The sequence below is a fragment of the Bipolaris oryzae genome (genome assembly GCF_000523455.1).
Source record: "Bipolaris oryzae ATCC 44560 unplaced genomic scaffold scaffold_245, whole genome shotgun sequence".
Classification (NCBI taxonomy): domain Eukaryota; kingdom Fungi; phylum Ascomycota; class Dothideomycetes; order Pleosporales; family Pleosporaceae; genus Bipolaris; species Bipolaris oryzae.
The window spans coordinates 121-20,120 of record NW_006911521.1 but is presented as its reverse complement, the minus strand read 5'-3'; the positions used below and the strand labels follow the sequence as shown (position 1 = coordinate 20,120).

The window sequence follows — 20,000 nt, the reverse complement described above, 5'->3', positions numbered from 1 at the left end:
CCAAACTCCATCACGAAATGACAGCTCCGAATACTGAGATTTGTCTACCTGCACGAATCAGGTTTCCTTGCAGATCAGTGCTCAGACGAGTTAACCAGATCCAATGCTGCTCCCTGTAGTTTTCCACGCCTAAGATAACCATCTCAAGCTCATGATACTATAAAGTTTTGAAGCATCCGGCCCAAATCTAGAGTTTTCATAGAGCATCTACACTCATACCTTCTATCTCTATCCTTCTTCAGCAGGCCAACATATCGGCAATTGACCATCAATCTTCACAATGCACTTCACTCAACTCCTTACCCTCGCAGCCGGCGCTACACTGGCAGCCGCTGCTCCTGCTGCAGTTCCTGATGCTCAGCCTGCACCCCTTGCTGTTGCAGCGGATGATATCATCCTCCACGGCAACGGTCGCATCCAAGTCATGAAGCGCTCCGAGTTTGAAGAGCGATTCCCCCTTGACGATTATCCACTTGGAACGCCAAACGAGTTCGACCCCAACTTCATCACCTACACTGGCCCAGAGCTTGCGAACAGAACCAGTAGTCCTCTGTCGAAACGGGACATCTCCATTGTTATCCCCGGAAAGACGACCACATTCACTGGCTGGGATGTCCAAGTCAGCCAGATCGTTAAGGGTGGAATTGGCACAAAGATCACCGTAGCAGCTGGTTACAGTGTCAGTAACAGCATTGCTGTCTCCGCGGGCATCGACGTTACACTTATAGAAGATTTCCTCAAGGCATCGATGTCTGTCACCCAAACATGGCAGACAACCAACAGTCTGACCCAGACCTTCTTCACCGATGTGCCAGAAGGCAAATACGGTGCCTGGGTCTTCCGACCCCTCACCAAGCGCTTCACCGGTGCTGTCTGGAGTGGCAAGATGGGAGACACAGGCTCTGTGAAGACATGGCAGGCGGACTCGTTCACTTCCAAGATGTACCAGGACATGGCCTGGGTTGATGGTTACTTTGCGGCATGCTTCCAGGATACGTTCCCTATGCCCCGATGCCAGGGACAAGGTACCCTCTAAATGCCGAGTCTATGCTGATACATAGCTTGCAATACTTACAAGGGAAGACGGTCTGAATCAATGAGTTTTGTTCTACGAAATATGGTATGGTTCCATGAATGTATATAGCTTAGGGCATCAAACGAAGCCATCTTTAGGATCAATGGAGTTTGCTATCACAACACCTTACTTTACTTGAATTTTGGTGACTACTCTCTGGATATGATCTGCAGTTGTTTTGAAAAGGGTATACACCTTTACTGAGCCATTGAGGTTCCAGTCTCAAATATCCCTACTTGTATTTAGGTTTCTACTCGTTCGTTCATTGTGACTGCAAAATGGGTTGCACATCTCTCAATCAACGTTGACCACTTCAACATTTCAATGGTGAGATAGAATCTCAGCGCGTATCTATGATATTATCTACCTTAGAGAACCGATAACTATGTCAAAAGTCTGACAGTAGAGAGACAAATTATAATCAACATAACAGGGCACTTATGACCATGGCTGGTCAACTATAACAAAACTTCTATCATCACATTATCACCAAGAATCATAGGAACTTCTAATATTCAAGAAATTTTACACAAAGTGTAAAGATTGCGATGAACCATCAGACTCTGAACAAACAACAGGGTTGGAATTTCCGTTTCATCCATGTCGAAGCTACCATGTGTCAGCAGCCTGTTCGAGATTCTCCTTCAATCTCACGTATACAGGACCCAACGTACGATACACATGCGCTACCCGGACACTAGCAGTCAAGACGAGACGGCGCTCAAGCTATCACGACCTGGGGCCGAGGACGGCGATGACAGTACAGCCTGCCCCGTCTGAGCACTCGTATTTCCCCAGCTGCGGTGTCATGCTTGGCAAGCCGAGTCATCTACGGAGTACACGGAACCCATCACTCCCCCCGCACGTGAATGAGCAATAAGTAGCAAGTTCACGGTGTGTCGGGCAATTGGCCAAGAAGCGTGAGAGGAAACAAAACGGTCCTGTTCTCGTGTGCACCTGCTGTGGAGAAGCATTTTACAGCGCCCAGCGGGATTATTACGTACGTGATATAGGTGTAGGGGGTGGACGGGTGGACGGGTGGACGGGTGGACGGGTGGACATGGTTGCGTTGTCTTGACCCCATGGTACCTGTGGTTGTTTTTAAAAAAAAAAGCGGACCCGAAGTGTCGGGTTACCCACACACATGAGGTCGATCAATCGTGGCGGCGCCTCTTTTTTGATTGCGCAAACGGTCAGCAAGGCACGTTGCTGCTAACATGAGCGGTGATTGGGTGAGCACGGGCTAGTGGGGAACAAGAGATAGTGATAAGGGTAGTGAACGCAAGGCGGAGTGTTATGCGGAGAACAGGCTTCGGCCATGGCGTGTTAGAGAGAGCGCAGAACCAGCCCCCCCCCCCCTTGTCCCCTCCCCTCTTCCCCCTTCCCCCTTCGCAAAACCGTGGCGGTGGGTAGTCAGCAGGTTCGCAACCCAACCCAAACGGGCCGATGGAGTAGCGTAGGTAGATGTACGTTGTGCTATGCATAGCTGCCACCAGTTTCAGGTACAACCATCAGGAATGTGATCCTGGTACCATCAGCCGGCACTTTTGAGGGCCGCTGCAAGAAGGCCTACGTAAATAGTGGCCATGTATACACGCTCATTAAATTCGCGAGTTCATCATGCGTTCTAGTGTGCCCGTTGGAACGTTGGCGGCAATCCCCACCCCCACCCACCGTACTTCATGTATATGGAACTGCGGCAAATTGCGATCACCACATCTATTTTTTCACTCGTTGCGCGTACACCAAGGTGCCAAAACGGGTAAAAGTCCAGAAGAGGCAAGAACAACATCATACCACCGAGATGCAGCGGTAAATCAGAGCGACAGATGGCGTGAGCGATTTAAACTTCAACGACATGACTAGCTATTTGCTCCATTGTGTGATATTGGCACCGTCGTGATTCTTCCCTTGTGCTTGTTTTCTCTGCAAAGGCCCGCTACTAGTAGTGTCCTATGCAGTAATTCCGCCTATAGAACTCATCATATTATCCGGACCTGCGTTAGCTCGTACGGCCTTAAGCTGGATAAACTAGGCGCAACTAGCCCAAGCACACGACTAGCCTAGTTTTTTTCCGTCGACATCAAGCGTCGGTGTGAATAAGAGCCTCGTATTCAAATTACCAGGGTTGGAATTCTCGCATGTGTCGTCATATACCCGATTCCTTGACGGGACTAAGTCCTTCGTACTAATAGACGCCCGATAAGAGAAATAGAGGAAGACGGAACAAATTGCCCTCAATGCTAGTGATGCTGTGTAGGATCCGAAGGACTTGGAAAAGACTAGGGATGTGTCTGGCATACAGTAGGATACACCTTCCTGGTCGAACGGGCAGCACACGACTCGTCGACCCTTGCCTGCTTGTAGAAACTTGACGTGCCATGGTGCCTAGCGGCGCATGGTGTCTCCGATCAAGCTTCGATGCCTTGGCACAGGTTGAATGACCCTTTACCACGCCTTTGACTTGGTTGACAATTTTTGACTTGTCAATTTGCCATCACATACTGTTTCATGATTACGATGGCGCGTAGCTCGTCGAGTAGATGGCATTTCTTCTTTGTTTCTGTCATTTGCAACCTATCCCTCCATGCTACATAGCACCCGAATTTGCGTACTTCTTTCCATATTTGAAATCATAATGACTATTCAGTGCTAGTGATGTATTCATAGTCCGAAGCAAGTCGTGTCCTATCGGCCCCTTTCCCTACACTGCCCACTCATACGTACAAAGTGTCAATCCAAGGCTTGAGTGCACCAAGCCCAATGATAACAGCTTCCTCTGTTCGGATGGTTCTGCTGCCCTGTCGTGGCACCAGGTTTACCCACGCGTCGAACAGCTGGTGTGCTGTAGATTTGTCTAATCCTTTGCTAGTCAGTTCTGGATCACTTGCGACCGCTAGCTCTATGCCCGCTTGACTGCCGAATACGATAAGCAGGTGATTGAAGGATTCCGGAGCCCCAGAGACTGTGGAGCCAGACGTGTCACCCGGGAAAACACCACCGGTATTTGAGAGAAACGAATACACCGACTGTCCGCGCTCCGAGGTCCCAATCGACATGTCGTAGCCACCAGGGTATTCGCACTCGGAGAAGACTGCGCCGAGCGAGGCAGCGCGTCGCACATTGTAACCCCAATAGTATCCGCCTTCCTCACGCGGTAAACTGGCAGCACACGCCGTGGCTTCTAGACCGTCGCAGTCTTGTTGTGAGAGATTGGGCCAGCCCTTCGGCGCTTCTTGATTAGCAAACCTTACAGTGGTGCGCATTCCTTGCTCCACAGGCGCCTCTTTGGGTACCGGTACGCGAATTGGATAAGGTAGACCGCACTTGATGTACGCGTAGTCTTCTCGTGAAACCTTCTTTGACTTGCTGCCGCTTGGGGGCGGTGCAGAGCCTACAAAGACACCCTCCCGGTACTGACACCATTCGTGGCTTCTTAAATGATGGGGCATGTCCATGCTGGGGAGGTTACCCACCCATTTGAGGTTTTGATGTTCCTTGAAGATGCTCAACCGCGGATCCTCTCGGTCATACCTCAGATGTGGAGGGCACTCTGCAAAAGCCAGCAAATGGTACAGGAACTGGTCAGGATTTTGCCATGCTTCGTCTTGTTCGGAAATAGAGTCTAGAACCTGTTGTTTCGTGCGACCTTTGCGAATATACTTTTGATCGACGACCTTTGGGTCGATGTTACTTGGGTCGTCATCGTAAACCACAATTTCATCGACACAGTAGATGGCTGCTGCGCGCGCAATGCGCCCAACCTGGATGGTCTTGTGATCGGGCTTCTTTGCATTCAGAGTCCAGCTCCCAGGAAGAGCAATTGTCACCGTCCAATTGCGGCCTTTGGTGGGATTGAAGACGGCAGTCGGCCTTGATGTGTCGATATCTTCTACATTTGGTTCTTGGACATGACCCTTTCTCTTTTTCATAGGGCTATCATTATCGCCGGGTGTTTTTCGCTTCTACTATCGCGTCAGCATCAAATCAAGACTAGACTTACTTTCACACTACCTTTCCATTTTCCTTCTCGTTAAATTTTGCATTTTTCGACCGCGACTTGCTGTTGACCACAATCGTATCGTGGTCGTTGCCCATGCTGGCGCTATTTGATGGATTGTTGTCTCTGCTAATTGATTCCCTAGGACATTGACTAGCGATAGTTTTTGAGATAATGCTTGTTCTGCTGGGTGTGTAATGGCATATGCAAGTCAAAAGTTGGAGAATAAAAACAGAAGAAGCTGCCCGGTCCTGCATTAGCGTGATCCGCGCCGATCCACCCGCCACATCCCTGTTCAACAGTGAGGCACCCTGCCGCTCTAGGCAACGAACCTCACCTTTACCTTTCTCCCGCTCTTTGTTACGCAAACACAGATACATACTCCGCCTCTCTCTCTCTCTCTCTCATATACACCTCTAGCGGATATGGAAACCCCAAAGTACGCCCACAATGTTTAGTAGCGCCGTCACTCTACTAACCAACCGCCTAGGTCCTTCTTGTCGCGCACAACCAACACACTCATTGTCTTCTTCGCCCTGTACTTTACTACCCTCTTCTCCCTCGACACCTGGGCCGCTGCACGAGGATCACCATTTCGCGCGCCGGGTAGCAGCTCGTTCAATCGACCTGCGCCTGCAGCTCCGTCGCGACACAGCTACCAGGGCGGGATGCATGGTCGAGGGAATGCGGGGCCTGGAAGCGGTAGCGGTGGTGGCAGCCGAAAGGTGGCACAGGTGAAAGATTCGAGACCACCCATCAAAATGGGAGGTTCGGCTGCCTGTGGTGCTTGCTTGATCTAACAGTATACATGTATGATTGCGGGAACAAAAGTCGAGTATAGGCACTCATCATGTCATGGATAGTTTTAGTTCAAATTGTACCAGGATTGGCAGTAAACTTTCATTGCTCCTTTTCGCGCCATGCTACTCAGTGATGCTGACGAAATAAACCATCTCATGCGCCCCGCCTTACGTTTGTGCTCATAAGTGTAATCTTCTTGCCCTTCTTCTTCTTACCACCACTCTTCTTGGGCGCTTCTTCGCCCTCAGCCAACGACATGGCCTGTGCCTGAGCAATCATATCCTCCTCCCCAAGCAAATCCTTCTCCCAGCCTTGCAGCCACCCGTCGTCACCATCAACGTGGTCGTGTGGGGCCAGCACGGGAGATGTCCCCGCAACGACCGCAGTGCCCCACACGGTTCGAGGAGCCGACGGACTGGTAGAAGGAGAGGCCAATGAAGCAAAGCCATCACCACGTCGTGCCGGCCAGGGCGGTGATGTCGAAGTATGGTCACCGTCTGCAGCGGGCTGTGCGTCTGTTGCACTTCCAGATGCCAAAGGCTGGAAGTCGTCCGCAGAAAACCTCTCCGTGATGCTTGGCCGTCTTCTGCGTGCTGACGTGAACTCAGCATACTCGGCCTTTTCCGCGCGTTGCCGCGCCTTCTCCTCCTTTGTCTCCTTCTCGGTATGCTTCTTACGTCGCCTCTCGATTTCTGGTCGGAATCGTTCCAGAATCTCAGGGGCAACAGTATCCGTCCAGTCGCACTCGAGGAATCCAACCTCGCAGCCATATGGCAAATGTGCTAGATATTTTGTACGTTTCCGTAATTCATCGTCTACAACATGACCAGTAGAGACGTGCTCCACTCTCGGTAGGATTGTTGACGGGAAAGAAGCAAAATTGCCAAAGGCCGCCTTTAAAATGCGAATATCTAATGGCGACAGATAATAGTGAAGTAGCGCTTGGTAGAAGAAATACTCAGAAGGTGTCTTGTGGTGCTCGTGGTGTTGTCGGTTGCGCAGCTCAGCAAGAGTTAAAGACATGCTATGACTGGTGGCAGATGAATGCGATGAAACAGACATGGCCCGATCTTTGGTACTCGAAGATTCGGGTGCGGGTTGTGGTGGCGTGTAATCCTGGCCAGACTTGGAAGCGTTCTGGATGTGGTACATGTCGGGTGCGGCCCCCTCGTCATCAAAGACAATTGGGGCTCTTTTGGTCTTGGGTTCTGTAGGCTTGGAAGGCTCTTCGGGAGGGTTTCCAATGCCTTTGAATTTCTCCTTGAGTTCTCGAATGTTTCGTATTGCCTTCTTTGTCCATTCCATGCTGTCTTCGGCAAACATTACCTCGTCCTCTTTGCCCTGCTGCTCGAGTTTGACAATTTCCTGATCTAATTGTTCGAGCATGTAGTCCTCCCCACCCCGCATGACACGAGCATAGTCTGTGACCTCTGCCGCATGGTACCAGGGTATATCTTGGTCCTTGGGTAGAGCATCGGCACCGTCGCGCGGCATGGCCAATGTACTTCCAGCTGACCTTACCACCAAGCGCAGGACAACATCGCCTCCTTCTCGTGGAGCCTCGCCCTCTTGTCCAGTGTACCAGCGGACAGGTCGTGTTTCGGAGGCATAGATGGTGTCGAAGCATAGCGGGCATTTTTTAGATCGCGCCCTCTTCTCTGGTGCTTTCCCGTCGTCTTCAGAGTGCATGTAGCGGATGAGGCAGGGAAGACAGAAGATGTGACCGCACCTGGCCATCCTCGGGGCTACTGGCATCCCGAGGCAGATGGGACAAGACGCTTCCTGGGAGATTTCGGATGCCAATATTTGCAGAACATTATTCCAGTCCAGGTGGATATCGGCATCGACGCTCTGAGCGCGATAGTCGCCGCGAGGATCGACGATGAAGCGGTAGTTGGCGTGCACATATCTTGGGCGGGTTAGCGGAGGCAAGTTGGGGTGAGAAGAGCACTTACCGGGCTTTGTCGACGGCGTGGTAGCCAGATCCGAGGCCCCATGTGGGATTGCGCCGGTAGTTTCTTCCGTAGCCGTGCGACTGGTTGTGGTTGGACGGGCGTGGAGGAAGGCTAAAGTTCATGAGGTGGGTAATGGACGTCTGGCCCTTCCTGTTGCTGAAGGGGCGCATGGCGAGTGATTCAGCAATGGCATCCTCATCCGTCTGGCGGAAGCGCTTGGAGCCCTTGTGCTGCTTCTTCTGCTGCTGGCTGTTGCGAGGCGTAGGTGAGGACCGCGCCGACGTTCCGCTGCCCCGCGGCTGCGCAAAGAAGCTACTGGTGCTGATGGAGGGGGCCTGGTTCTGGGCGGGAGAGATGGGGCCAGTGGATGCAGAGGCCTTGGACGAGGACGGGGCGGGTGGGTTGCTAGACATGACTCCCAGCTAAGGGCTCACGATAGCGCGACAACAGCACCAGCACCGGCACCAGCACCAGCGACGACGACGACGATGATGACGTTGATGAAGGACCGGGGAAGAAATGAAGGACCGAAGATGGGAGGAAACGAGAGAATAGTGGGGATAGCTGGTGGTATATATATATATATATGTGTGTGTGTGTGTATGTGGATGGTTTGCGGAAAGTCGGGGTCCCCAAGAGGGTGCGTGGTCGGGGACAAGAGGCAGAAGGTGGAGTGGCGGATGGCGACGACCTGGGTTGATGACGCCGGGGGCCGTCACGTTATCAGCCGGCCACTTGCCTTTGCATCGTGGAGCTGCGGCATCGACGGGCAGCCATTGACTGTTTCTCCCCGACGCACTCTCTGCGTCCGTCTCAACATCCAGAGGCGCACGTCTCTTGTTGCATTTGATCCAAAACAGCCGTCATCCCGTGCCATTGGCCGTGTTGGTCTGCCTGCCTGCCTGCCTGCCTGCCTGCCTGCCTGCCTCTCCTCTCTTACATTCCCTCGCTGTCTGCCCAGGGTCTCCGCCCTCCGCACAGACTGCAACGCCCTTCGGCCGCAGAGCGACTCTTTGACTCGGTTCGAGCTTCTTCCATTGCCGCCAGGCCCAACACCACGCCGCCGCTCTCTCCATCCATCCCAACCTCTCTCTCCCTCTCTTTGTCGCGGGCAGCCTTTGCTGCGCTCATGTCGTCCTGATACGATGACCCCGCGATCGTCGACGAGCCCATCCGCACCGCATCCTTCGCCTACGCCAGTCGCGCGACGCCGCTCCGCATCCGAATAAATATCCTCCACCACCCTGCGCGCCTTGCCCGCACCCGCACCCGCTTCCCCATCGCCTTCGCCCCCGCCAACGTCTCCCGCCCCGTTGCCTCACAAGTTGGCCGCTTGCTCCCTAGCCGGCGCCGACTGTCGAGGCAACACCGCGCCCAGCCCTCATGATGCCCGGCCCTTATATGCCTGGGAGGAGGCAGGCCGAGCAGCAGTACTACCACCACCACATTCCCCCGCAGACACACTCGCCCGTCCACCATAACCCCTATGCCGCGCCCTACCACCACCTTCAGCAGTATGGCCCGCCTCACGGCTATCCCCAGCACATGCAGCCCATGCAGCAATGGTACCCCTACCAGCAACCCCCGCCGCCGCCTCAATATGCCATGCCTCCGCGCCAGTTCCAACCTCAGCCGCATGCCTCGCCCGTTGTAGTCTCGTCACATCTGCACATGGTCCCACCAGTCAACCGTGCCATGGGCCAGACGCCTCCCATTGTCCATTCACGCACCCCGCCTGTTCCCCGCATTCCTACTCCCCAGCAGGCGCCTCCAACCCCCTCGGTGCAGCCCCACGTATATATGCCGTCTTCTTCGACACCACAGCCAACTCCCACTGTCGACAGCCCGCCACCCGCTGTTGAGTCAAAGCCCACGCCACCAGCCCCGTCCACCCCACAATCCATTACGTTTAAGCCATTCTATCCGCCTCTGCCCTGGCTTTCTGTGCCAGAATCAGACTTTCCAGTGCGCGCCTCGCGCGGAAAGAGACGGCGAAGGGCCCCGGTATCTACCGAAGAGCAATCTTTGGCTTTGCCCTCACGCGACCAGGCTATCGACGAGGATGCCTCGAACGAGACTGAGGAAGACACAGAAGGCGACAGGACTCCCACAGAAGAACCAGAGGAATCTCAGGCATCCACAATTGCGGGTCCGTCTGATGCTGAAGTCGACACCCCTTCCACTTCACACCCACCTTCAGAAGTCGATCTAGCCCAGTCGACAACTCCATCTACCGCTACACCATCAGGTTCACAACAGGCTGCCCCCGTCACGGCTGCTGCAAAAAAGCATGCCCGCAACCCTACCATACCTGCCGTACCCCGCGTCCCGATCAAGCCCGCAAAGGCATCCAGTGCAGCTTCCACCACACAGCAGTCCATCAAGTCGCCCGCTGCAGCTCAACCAGAGTTGTCGCAAATCGACGATGCTGCAACCACAACAACAACTGAGGAAGCCGCGCCTAATGCTGAAGAAAAGCCCAAGCCAGCTGCGCCAAAATCGTGGGCAGAGCTACTAAGGGCAAAGAATGCTACCAAAGCAGCCCAGCCTGTTGCACCACCAACCACCACCCCCGCGCCAGTTACCAATGGACCTGTTGTGCAAAAAAGCAACACTCTCGCAGATGTTTTGGCATCCTTCTCAGTTGATTCGGAAAAGAAGGTTTCTTTCATTGAACCGCGTGGTCTCGTCAACTCAGGCAATCTTTGTTATATGAATTCGGTATGTCTTGATTGCTTGCCATCGTATAAACCTGCCTAACCTGAGAGTAGATTCTTCAAGTCCTTCTTTTCTGCGTCCCGTTCTACGATTTCCTCGACCAGGTCGCCAAACGCGCCGTGCACAGTTTCAAGTCTGAGACCCCTCTCATAGATGCGATGATTATGTTCTTGCGAGATTTCAAGCTCATTGACTCTGCGCCTACTGTTGAACAGCTACGTCTACGACTGAAAAGTAACGACATTGAGCAGTATGGCGATCCTTTGGCCCCGGAATATGTATACGACGTCATCAAGCGTCTGCCCCGCTTCGATAACATGAAAAGAGGCCAGCAAGAAGACGCCGAAGAGTTTTTGGGTTTCTTACTTGCTGGACTGCATGACGAATGTGTCCAAATAATTAAGAGTGGAAAGCAGAGTCAACCTGCAGGCACAGTCGCATTGGAAAACAGCGAACAAACAGGCTCCGTGGATGGTGGCTGGGAAGAGGTCGGTCACAAGCAAAAGACAGCCGTCACTCAGAATTCCGGAGCTATTGATATCGAGAGTCCCATCACCAAGATATTCGGTGGCAAACTTCGCTCTGAGTACAAGAGGCCAGGCGAAAAAGCTTCTGTCACACTTGAGCCCTACCAACCTCTCCAACTCGACATTGGCGAACCAAATATCAACAACATTTCTGATGCTCTCAAAAACCTTACACGTCTAGAAACACTAGACGGTGCCGCTCGCGGTGCCAAAGCATCGACAAAGCAAGTCCACATCGAGTCACTACCACCAGTGTTGATACTTCATCTGAAACGTTTCCACTACGATGAAAAAGGACCACAAAAGATTTGGAAGAAGATTGGCTACCCGCTCGAGCTGGAACTACCCAAGGAGGTGTTCCCGCCACACAAGCGAGGAAGCTACCAGATCCAAGGCGGCTTCCCTCGGTACAGACTTACTGGTGTTGTCTACCACCATGGTAAGAACGCTAGCGGTGGCCATTACACAGTTGACCTTCGACGCCAAGAAGGAAAGGAGTGGATTCGCATGGATGACACCATCATCCGTCGCATCCGTGCTGAGGAAGTGGCCGAGGGTGGCGCAGAAGAGGACCCCAAGGTCTTAGCTGCTGCCCTCGAGCAGCACAAGTCGGACGCTGGGAAGAGCAAGAACTTCTTCGCACAGATCGACATGGATGAGGAGGAGCCTGACAAAGGCGGCTGGAACCAGGTGAATGGATCTGAGAAGCAGAAGGATGGCAATAAGAAGTGGAGTGGTATTGTCAACGGCGCAGCAACACCGAATTCCGCGGGCAAGAGGACACCGTTGCTCAAAGAAAATGTGCGCGACAACAAGGTGGCGTATATCTTGTTCTACCAGCGCATCGAAACCTGAGACCAAGGAGGAACTTTGTATGTGCGCGCGGGGGAAAGAGTTCAACACGATATGATTTCAAGAAAGCCATCTTGTAATGACATTGAGGAGAAAAAATTTAAAAATTAATAGAAGACGAAAGAGGACGAAGACGAAGAAGGAGGGGACGGAGGAGGAAGAAGAAGAGGGAAAGGAAGAGGAGAAGGAGGAAAAAGGAGAAGGAGGGAGGGGAAGCCAGGCGTGAATGATCATGACCCGAGTCATGAAAAGTCACGACTACCAGCATCGCTTTGGTGCGATGTACAAAAGAGTGGAGGAAAAAAGTATTTCGTGTCGGTTGATACCCTAGTGGGTGTTGGGATAGCACGAATGATGACGATAAAACTTCATAATTGCTTTGTTTTTGGTGTGTATGTGTGTGTGTGTGTGCGTATGTGTATGTGCATGTGGTGTATGTGTGTGTGATTGAATCGGTGTTGCGGGTTACTCGAATAATCCTGATGCTGGTATTGATTGATTGATTGATTGATTGGTTAGTTGTTGTACTATGTAAAATAAAGTGTAAAGGTAAAAAAAAAAATCAAAAAAATCAGGTCTATTGAACATGTTCCTGCCTACATCTCTAATCCCTAACCGTAGTAGCCGGTTTGACACTTGACTCAAATACTCGCCTGGTTACTTCGTAATACTATCTTCCCAAAAGTACAGGCCTCTTCATATGTATAACATATAGGTTCAATTCTAGTACACTGGCACATTACAGGGGGAAAAATTCGAGACGCTTGATTCAGAACCCGTCTTGTTCGTGTCTTATTTGCACATTGTGAGGCTTGGAGAAGGGCCGACGATGTGGAGAATGATGGGGAAAGGATAGTATTACTTTTGCGCCCATGATCTGATGAGATGTACGTTAGCATTTTATACAACTGCATCCAAAGATACTGTGTGTGTGTGTGTGTGTGTGTGTGTGTGTGTGTTGTTGTTTTTTTGCTAGGTGGGGAGGAAATAAAAGTTACCTCTTGCATCAATGATGAGAATGGGTCTTTTCCTATTATCGCTTGTAGTAACTCTTCACTCTGCTTTTTTGGCAAACATTCGGATAAAGGTCGGAATCGCGGACTATGGGCTAATTTTTTGTTGGTATCTGGAACGGTTGGCTCGTCTATATCTGGTATTATGGTTATGCCGTCAAGATCGATTGCCGCCGTTGTGAGCTGATTGATCACGGTCGGGCCATTGGGGAAAGGTGATGGCTGAAAGAAGTCTGGCTGCTCAGGACATTTCGGTTGGTCAAACCGCTGTTGCTCATCTCCGGGGATCGTACGGTCGATAGAAGTTGACTGGTTCAGATGAGGAAGTGGTGACGGTTGTGGGTCACCGGCAATAGAAATGGTAGGCGGCTCAGGCAGACTGTGGCCTGCCATGTCATATGAGCGGTCGTATCGAACTACCAAAGGTGAGGGATAGAGACATGCATACCGACTGCTGCTGCTGCTGGGGAACGGTTTGCGTGTTCCATGACAGGGCCAGGTTTGGTTGGCAGGATGTCTTGCGAAACCACGTTGAGTCCAACAAGGCTCTTCACACTCTCGATGGTGTGCTTGAGCCGCTCATTCTCTGCTCGCAAGGCATCAATTTCAGACAACAGAGTAGATGTTGTGTCATTACGATCTTTGTTCTGTAGTATCTCTATTGTGCGCTCAAGCTTAGCAATGTGTATCTTGGTCTTCTCTCGAAGGGACCTTTGAGCCCGGCGGTCAACGGCGCGTTTTCTCTCTCGATGTTCCTGTTCAGACACGGGCCTCTTTCGCTTCCCTGTAATGCATATTTGGGCTGGAGCAGCGTCTTTTGGCTCATGGTTCACCATGACAATGGTAGCGTAGTGTGTAGATAAGACAAAGTATTCTCAATCACGTCACGTAGTAGCAACACGGGTCCAGGAGTAGAGAACAAATACGCAAGTGGCTGGATTGTTAGCAGTCAGTCTCCGGTGTAGCCGGTCCTGGTTTGCTCGGCCGAGGCATCTAAATGATCCTGTGAGCTCAGCTGGGATGCGGGGGCGATCCTCGCCGTGCTTTTGACAAGGGGATTTTCCAGCTATTTTGGACATAGTGTAATTCTCGCACAAGGTTTGCCGGTTATATGTATGTACATGTACATGTATTACTGACATCAAATGAGCGCAGCACGTTAATGAACGGCACGAATAGACCAGCGAGAACCAGATGTGCCATTTCTTTGTCTCCTGGGGGAATTGGGTACGCAGTGATGGAGTAGCCAAAGTAGCCTTTATAGAAAAGGATACTGTCATCTATGCCGTTTCTAGGTAAGCCGTGAAACCCTTTTGTCTCTTTATTTTATTTTACAAAACTACACAATGTTGCACCAACAGGCTATTACAGCTTGGAAGGTTGCCAATTTGGTTTCCGCTTCTCGGCAAAAGCGCGAAGTCCTTCAAGAGCATTCTCACCAGTGTTAAGTCCATGGTTGTATTGTTCGATTACCAGTTGAGTGGCTCGCTCAACGCTTCCAGTCTCCCAGGCCTCTCTCAAAGCTGCTCTGGTGACAATGGCCGAGTCTGGTGAAATTGCAGCAATTTCACTTGCTAGCTTGAGTGCCTCTTGTACAACTGTTTCTTTCGAGGGGGATATGCGGTTGACGAGGTTGAGCTCCTTGGCCCTTTGAGCGGTAATGGGTTTCCCTGTGAGGGCCATTTCAGATGCGATAGGCAGGCCAACGTTGCGGACGAGTCGTGGCGGGCCTCCTGCACCGGCGAAAATACCACGGAGAGCTTCTGGGAGACCGAATGTTGCATGTGGTGCTGCGACCACCATGTCACTGCGAAGTAATCAATGTTTGGTTGTGTGTAGAACAAACGCGTGGGGTTTTTTTGTTTTTGTTTTTGTTTTTTGTTTTTTTTTTAAAAAAAAAGGTGGAACATACCAGCCCAATACAATCTCGAAGCCGCCCCCGAGGGCGAATCCATTGACAGCCGCAATGACGGGCTTCTTACCCATACGCCGACTCAGTCCACCAAATCCACTAAGAGGATGTCTCATGAGACCTGGCGTGGCCTTTAGCTGTCCGCTCCGGATCTTTCCCAGCTGTATTAGGTCCTGTCCCGCACAGAAGCTCTTTGTGCCGGCCCCAGTGACGATGGCGACGCGCAGATTAGGCTCGTGGTCAAACCAGTCAAAGACCTCACCCATTTCGAGGTGTCCCTCAAAGGGGATGCTATTCATCTGTTTTTCTCTGTTGATGGTGACGAGGAGGACATGGTCGGCAGGGTAGGATAGGAGGACGTGCGAGGTGGGAGGCGGCGTGGTTTGGGGCTTGACCGACGACATGTTGGTGGTGGTGGTGGCGGTGGTGTTGGTGGACGACTTGAGGTGAGGTGAGGTGAGGTGAGGTGAAGAGGCGAGACAGGTCGCGGGCCTGTGCAATGCGGGACGGAAGTTACATGCCGGATGGAGTATGAAGGGGAGTGAGTATGCAAGGAAGAGGGTAAGTTGGTGAGGACGCGCGCCGAACCGAGGCATGTTTCCCCGCACAGCTAGCCGGCGACTGCGTTAGTGCCATGGTGACGAATCACATATCTGGTTTAGGCAAGTAGTCATGTAGCATTCGTTCCCACGACAATTTGGATTCGAGTAGGCTATTCGCGATGGTAAAAGTACATGGTTTTGCCAGTTGCTCAAAACGACCCGAGACCAGCAGCAAGCGCCTTTGATTGACCTAGCCTCTTCCCGGGGGCGGGCGCGGGTGGTGCGGGTGGTGCGGGTGGCCCAGCAGCGGGTTCACAGACATAGCAGAACACACGCCCCATGCAAACACTGCGATGACCAGAAACAGACCAACCAGATAGGGCACCGTCCGACGAGCGGGTATCAAGCGGCCATGGCCCTTGATGAAGGGTGGATAGATGTAGTAGCGTCGGCCAGGAGCAAAGGGGTGTTGCATGGTGCTGGCTGGGCTGACCTCGATGGCCGAGTCGCGAGAAGAGGCTGCTACATGGATGGAGCCATAGAGGGCGTGTCGGGTGGACGAAGTGGGCACTTGTGTGGTGAAGGTACTAGTCTGGGGAGCGGGCGTTATTAGCCAGCTTCATGAGGGGGGGGGGAGGGGACTGAGGTCCAGGGGGGGCGAGTACAAACCTCTTCTGCCATGATATCGCATCATCCGCGGCTGCGTGTCTGTAGATGGGAGCAGAGGGGAGCTTCGACGGATTAAGCCCAAAGAGGCCCAAACCAAGCCAAGCACGCCCTATGCCTGCTGATGGGCGGACCGTGTGCGTGTGTGGGAGATGGCGCGAGTGTGCAGCTCAGCCTCGTCGCCGCCGCCGCCGCTGCCGCTGCCGCTGCTTGGTGTATCCCTGGAGTGGCCGAGACGGAGCTCTCTCACTATCAAATCAAGAGTGTGGCAACAGGATGGGCGGCGGCTGGCGGCAGGCGGTATACTTTTCCCTAAAGATAGCGTAGTGTTCATGGTTGAAATACTCCGAGTGCGCTGGCTGCTGCTTGATTCACGACGTGCATGGCGCCACCTACCCGGCCAGGATAAAGTAGATTACCGAGGGATGTTTAGTGTTGCGATGCTCCCCACAGAGGGTCCTTTGCCCCCAGCAGTGCCCCCAGTGACCCCAGCGACCCCAGCGACCCCAGATGCGTCTAGACTGATTGGGTAGAGAATGCCGGGAACCGTCTAGTACTGTGTAGGCAGCCTGGACACAGCCGGGCAGGGCGCAGGTTGGTAGGCGTGGGATAAAAGGAACTCCTGCTCATCATGGATGCATTTGCGTGATTACAATGCAGGGCCTGCGTCCCACAGCGCGTCTCGCCCTCTCGCCCTCTTGCCCTCTCGCCCTCTAGCCATGATCGGCCATTTGTCGTCGTGGCCCAGTAGCGCGTGGTGGGGCACTGCTGTGCACTTCGTGCGGCCGACGCAGCAAATGTGCAAAAACGAACAACGACACATGGCTACATACATATATTTGCATCATCAACCCTCCCACCACGCCGCTCCCCCTTCCTTTTCCTCTCCTACATCCCTCTCGCCGCTAACCCCCCCATGCTTGTGTAACCAACCGGGCTCGGGCTGGGCTACACAGCACCTCTCCTCTTGCCCATTTACTTGTGCCTGCCCGCTCGCCCTCAACCTCGACCTGCTCACCTGTTTCGTCTCCCTCTACCTTTCCATCCTTTCCATCCTTGCCCCCCCCCTTGGCCCCTTTGCGCTTCTTGGGCTTCGACTAAGAGTCACTAGCATCTTGCTCAAACAGAAAAAGAAGACGCGCCCCGTCCAACTCTTCTCGTTTGGTGCCGCATTCAACCGTCGACTTTTACCGCCGTCATGGCTACTACACCTGCGCCGTCTAACCGCACTATCACTACCAAAACCGAAAATAGTCCCCAGCCACACCTGCCCACCATTGGCGTCGCTCCACCCCCCATGGAACCCCCCCTCCCTCCTCTCAACCCAAAAGACCCCGAAAACTACTTGAAGCGATGCTCGGGCTATTGCAAAAAGACAAACTTGCGCTGCAGCGCCAGCATCGGCAAAAAGGCTCAAAAGGACACGCGCCCCACCTACCTTCCCACATGCGCCCTCCACCGCGATCAACAAAGCCTTGCCGGATGGTGCCAGTTCACCAGCTCCGATGGCCGTAGATGCGCAAGCCTGTTCCGATGGAGCCCCCCGCACTTTGAACTTTGCGACCATCATCAGGGCCATCCTAGCACCCCCTGTTATTTCCTAAAACAGCTACCCCTCGAGCTGCGCCATGAAGTATACCGACATCTCATACCCACCGAGCCCATAGATTCGTCCACTGCGGCCGTCCACGACCGCTCCAGCCAGGACCCCGACCAGCGACCAACAAGTCGCTTATCCGTCCTGAGTTACCCGAGTCCCATGCGCGCAACACGTGTGCTCAGGTCAAAGTTTCCGATGAGACTCTTGGACCTTCTCAGCGTCTCACGCCAAGTCCATGACGAAGTCAAAGACCGCCTGTTCAGCACAGTCACCTTCAAGATCGACATCCGCAAGGATGGCACCTTCATGTGTGGACGCCGCCTGCTCGAGCCCAAACGAGCAGACGGCTCTTCGCACTTCCTGTTCGATGAGGCCGACCATGCAAAGAGGAAATTTCTCAAGTATTTTGACTGGGCTTCCGCCAAAAACTACGCCGTTGACATACTACTCGAGAATTGCCCCATTGCAAACCCACACCATGTGCCCAACACGGCCAACATGACTATGAGATCTCGCTGGGATGAAGAGGTGGAGATTTACGACATTAGAGGTCAGAGTCCATCGCTCCACGTTGTAGTGCCGCTTCTGATATATCCGCAGATTACATCTCTGTAGTGGTTTCTGGTATCCTGGCAAAGGCAAAGAATCTCTACAAGCTCCACGTCCGCCTTTGCCTAGCCGACTTTGTTTGGCATGAAGAGCAAGTGCTTTCCAATTCAAAGCTGCTCTTCAGCCCCTTTGAACGACTACGAAATGTGCGCCAACCCACTCTTGGTGGCGTCTTCACTGGAAGGCCAGACAGCAATTCAATGTATCCTATTGAGCGCGCAACTGGTCGATATCCCATTGCGCCTGGAACCGGATGTATACAATCAGCATTACCCGCCTACTATGAACTCTGCTCCGTGCCCTCTTTACCCACCGACAACCCAGTATTGCTACCCGGTATAACGGCATTTGATGCCTACGCCACTGAATGGAGGCGCCACATCTCTTCCAAGGGCACTGCCAATGTTCTTCAAGAGCCGCTCATCCGCAAAATGTTTACAGAGTTTCGCAATTTCTATACCGAATTCGCCAACCATGTGCCTGATATAACTTTGAAAAGCGGAAGACATACATTCCTGCACCGAGCCAGGGTTGCACGTGAACAGGAAGATGTCATAGCTTTCAGAGCCATCAGGGCCGAGCTCCTCGATTACTGGACCAAGCACTTGGATGACCAAGAGCGGAAAAAACGTACCATGGAAACACGTATTGCCAAGTTCCTTCAAAGCGACAAGTATCCGTCACATGTCTGGGAAGAACAAATTCCAGCACAGTCACCTGACCTGTTGCCTACCCAAATCTCAAAATCTCGCGTCGCCCTGGACACGGAAATCATGGCCAGAGACGGCATACCTATGACGGGTAATCTGATACGACGTAGCTGTCCCCCACCGCCCTACCGGCAAATGAACCAGCAACCAGGACTCGCGAACCCCTGCGTAAATTCAAGGCTGATAAACGAGACGGCCGAACAATATGCCGCTATGAAACGGCGACAGCTTCAACAAAGGTTTCTACAACAGCAAGCTCTACAACAGCAGCTGATCAGGCAGCAAATGCAGCTGGCACAATTGGAACAAGAAGAAAAAGAAGAAGAAGAAGAAGAATACTCGCCTGCTGACCTTTTACTTCACCAACGAGAGTACCTGCTCAAGAGGAAAGCTGCAGATGAGATGAATAAGATATATCAACAGGTCAACTTTAGAAACAAGCAGGGTGAAGACGAAATAATTCTACAAAGGAGAAATTCAGGTTCTTCGCATTCGACACCAGAAGCCCTGCCTCATGCCATGCCCTCATACAATCAGCCAAGCACCACTGGAGTTTCTGGCATTTGCGCTGAGCCTCTCCAAACGAGTCAGCGGGCAGATGACATTGGATCCTTCTCATCAGTGATCGGAGACGGGGAGCCCGGTCCATCTACCAAAAGATGCCGCACTGATTCTGGGTACGATGGCCAACATAGGCCTTTGCCAATTGAAGACAAAATGGAAGGGGTGAAGCATCAAGGCCAAGTCAGGGCAGCATGGAGTGCCTCATCTCTTGGGTATGATGCCGATGCCATGCAACAACCATTTACTGGCAAAGGAAAGGAGAGAGTTTGAAGTCTAAGGAGATGAATGTGTCTACCTGAACTGTGTTCAAAAAGAAGAACAATCTTGCAGCCCATCTGGCGAATCGTGTAGTGTAGTTTGGTTAAAAAGGCCAAGGTGATGATCGACACGATCGATAGCCAACAAAAACTGAGATTGGAACACTAAACCTTTTGGTCTCAGCCACTACTAGCGTCT

At 52.5% G+C, this 20,000-nt stretch overlaps 10 protein-coding genes across 10 annotated transcripts; 4 read left to right on the top strand and 6 right to left on the bottom strand.

The window, feature by feature from the left end:
• Positions 1 to 280: 280 nt before the first annotated feature.
• COCMIDRAFT_108731 (uncharacterized protein) lies at positions 281 to 1,036 on the top strand (the record flags this gene model as incomplete). Its single annotated transcript, XM_007694827.1, has 1 exon — positions 281 to 1,036. One exon carries the CDS (start codon positions 281 to 283, stop codon positions 1,034 to 1,036), a length of 756 nt encoding a protein of 251 aa, XP_007693017.1.
• Positions 1,037 to 2,369: 1,333 nt separating this feature from the next.
• On the bottom strand, positions 2,370 to 2,519 carry COCMIDRAFT_108738 (uncharacterized protein; the record flags this gene model as incomplete). The annotated part of the gene is made up of 1 exon (XM_007694826.1): positions 2,370 to 2,519. A coding segment is annotated over one exon (150 nt), but the record flags the coding sequence as incomplete, so codon positions are not given.
• Positions 2,520 to 3,792: 1,273 nt separating this feature from the next.
• COCMIDRAFT_108751 (uncharacterized protein) lies at positions 3,793 to 5,173 on the bottom strand (the record flags this gene model as incomplete). Its single annotated transcript, XM_007694825.1, has 2 exons — positions 3,793 to 5,040; positions 5,090 to 5,173. The coding sequence occupies 2 exons, from the start codon at positions 5,171 to 5,173 to the stop codon at positions 3,793 to 3,795; spliced, it is 1,332 nt and encodes a 443-aa protein (XP_007693015.1).
• A 327-nt stretch (positions 5,174 to 5,500) lies between these two features.
• Positions 5,501 to 5,875, top strand: COCMIDRAFT_41208 (uncharacterized protein; the record flags this gene model as incomplete). Its single annotated transcript, XM_007694824.1, has 2 exons — positions 5,501 to 5,514; positions 5,566 to 5,875. 2 exons carry the CDS (start codon positions 5,501 to 5,503, stop codon positions 5,873 to 5,875), a joined length of 324 nt encoding a protein of 107 aa, XP_007693014.1.
• Positions 5,876 to 6,029: 154 nt separating this feature from the next.
• Positions 6,030 to 8,244, bottom strand: COCMIDRAFT_9665 (uncharacterized protein; the record flags this gene model as incomplete). Its single annotated transcript, XM_007694823.1, has 2 exons — positions 6,030 to 7,785; positions 7,832 to 8,244. The coding sequence occupies 2 exons, from the start codon at positions 8,242 to 8,244 to the stop codon at positions 6,030 to 6,032; spliced, it is 2,169 nt and encodes a 722-aa protein (XP_007693013.1).
• A 973-nt stretch (positions 8,245 to 9,217) lies between these two features.
• COCMIDRAFT_9664 (uncharacterized protein) lies at positions 9,218 to 11,931 on the top strand (the record flags this gene model as incomplete). The annotated part of the gene is made up of 2 exons (XM_007694822.1): positions 9,218 to 10,552; positions 10,603 to 11,931. 2 exons carry the CDS (start codon positions 9,218 to 9,220, stop codon positions 11,929 to 11,931), a joined length of 2,664 nt encoding a protein of 887 aa, XP_007693012.1.
• Positions 11,932 to 12,697: 766 nt separating this feature from the next.
• Positions 12,698 to 13,777, bottom strand: COCMIDRAFT_108759 (uncharacterized protein; the record flags this gene model as incomplete). Its single annotated transcript, XM_007694821.1, has 3 exons — positions 12,698 to 12,805; positions 12,927 to 13,327; positions 13,390 to 13,777. 3 exons carry the CDS (start codon positions 13,775 to 13,777, stop codon positions 12,698 to 12,700), a joined length of 897 nt encoding a protein of 298 aa, XP_007693011.1.
• Positions 13,778 to 14,306: 529 nt separating this feature from the next.
• COCMIDRAFT_108750 (uncharacterized protein) lies at positions 14,307 to 15,257 on the bottom strand (the record flags this gene model as incomplete). The annotated part of the gene is made up of 2 exons (XM_007694820.1): positions 14,307 to 14,748; positions 14,854 to 15,257. 2 exons carry the CDS (start codon positions 15,255 to 15,257, stop codon positions 14,307 to 14,309), a joined length of 846 nt encoding a protein of 281 aa, XP_007693010.1.
• Positions 15,258 to 15,645: 388 nt separating this feature from the next.
• Positions 15,646 to 15,954, bottom strand: COCMIDRAFT_108742 (uncharacterized protein; the record flags this gene model as incomplete). The annotated part of the gene is made up of 1 exon (XM_007694819.1): positions 15,646 to 15,954. A coding segment is annotated over one exon (309 nt), but the record flags the coding sequence as incomplete, so codon positions are not given.
• A 1,404-nt stretch (positions 15,955 to 17,358) lies between these two features.
• On the top strand, positions 17,359 to 19,082 carry COCMIDRAFT_46643 (uncharacterized protein; the record flags this gene model as incomplete). Its single annotated transcript, XM_007694818.1, has 2 exons — positions 17,359 to 18,211; positions 18,262 to 19,082. Coding segments are annotated over 2 exons (1,674 nt in total), but the record flags the coding sequence as incomplete, so codon positions are not given.
• Between the last annotated feature and the right edge of the window lie 918 nt (positions 19,083 to 20,000).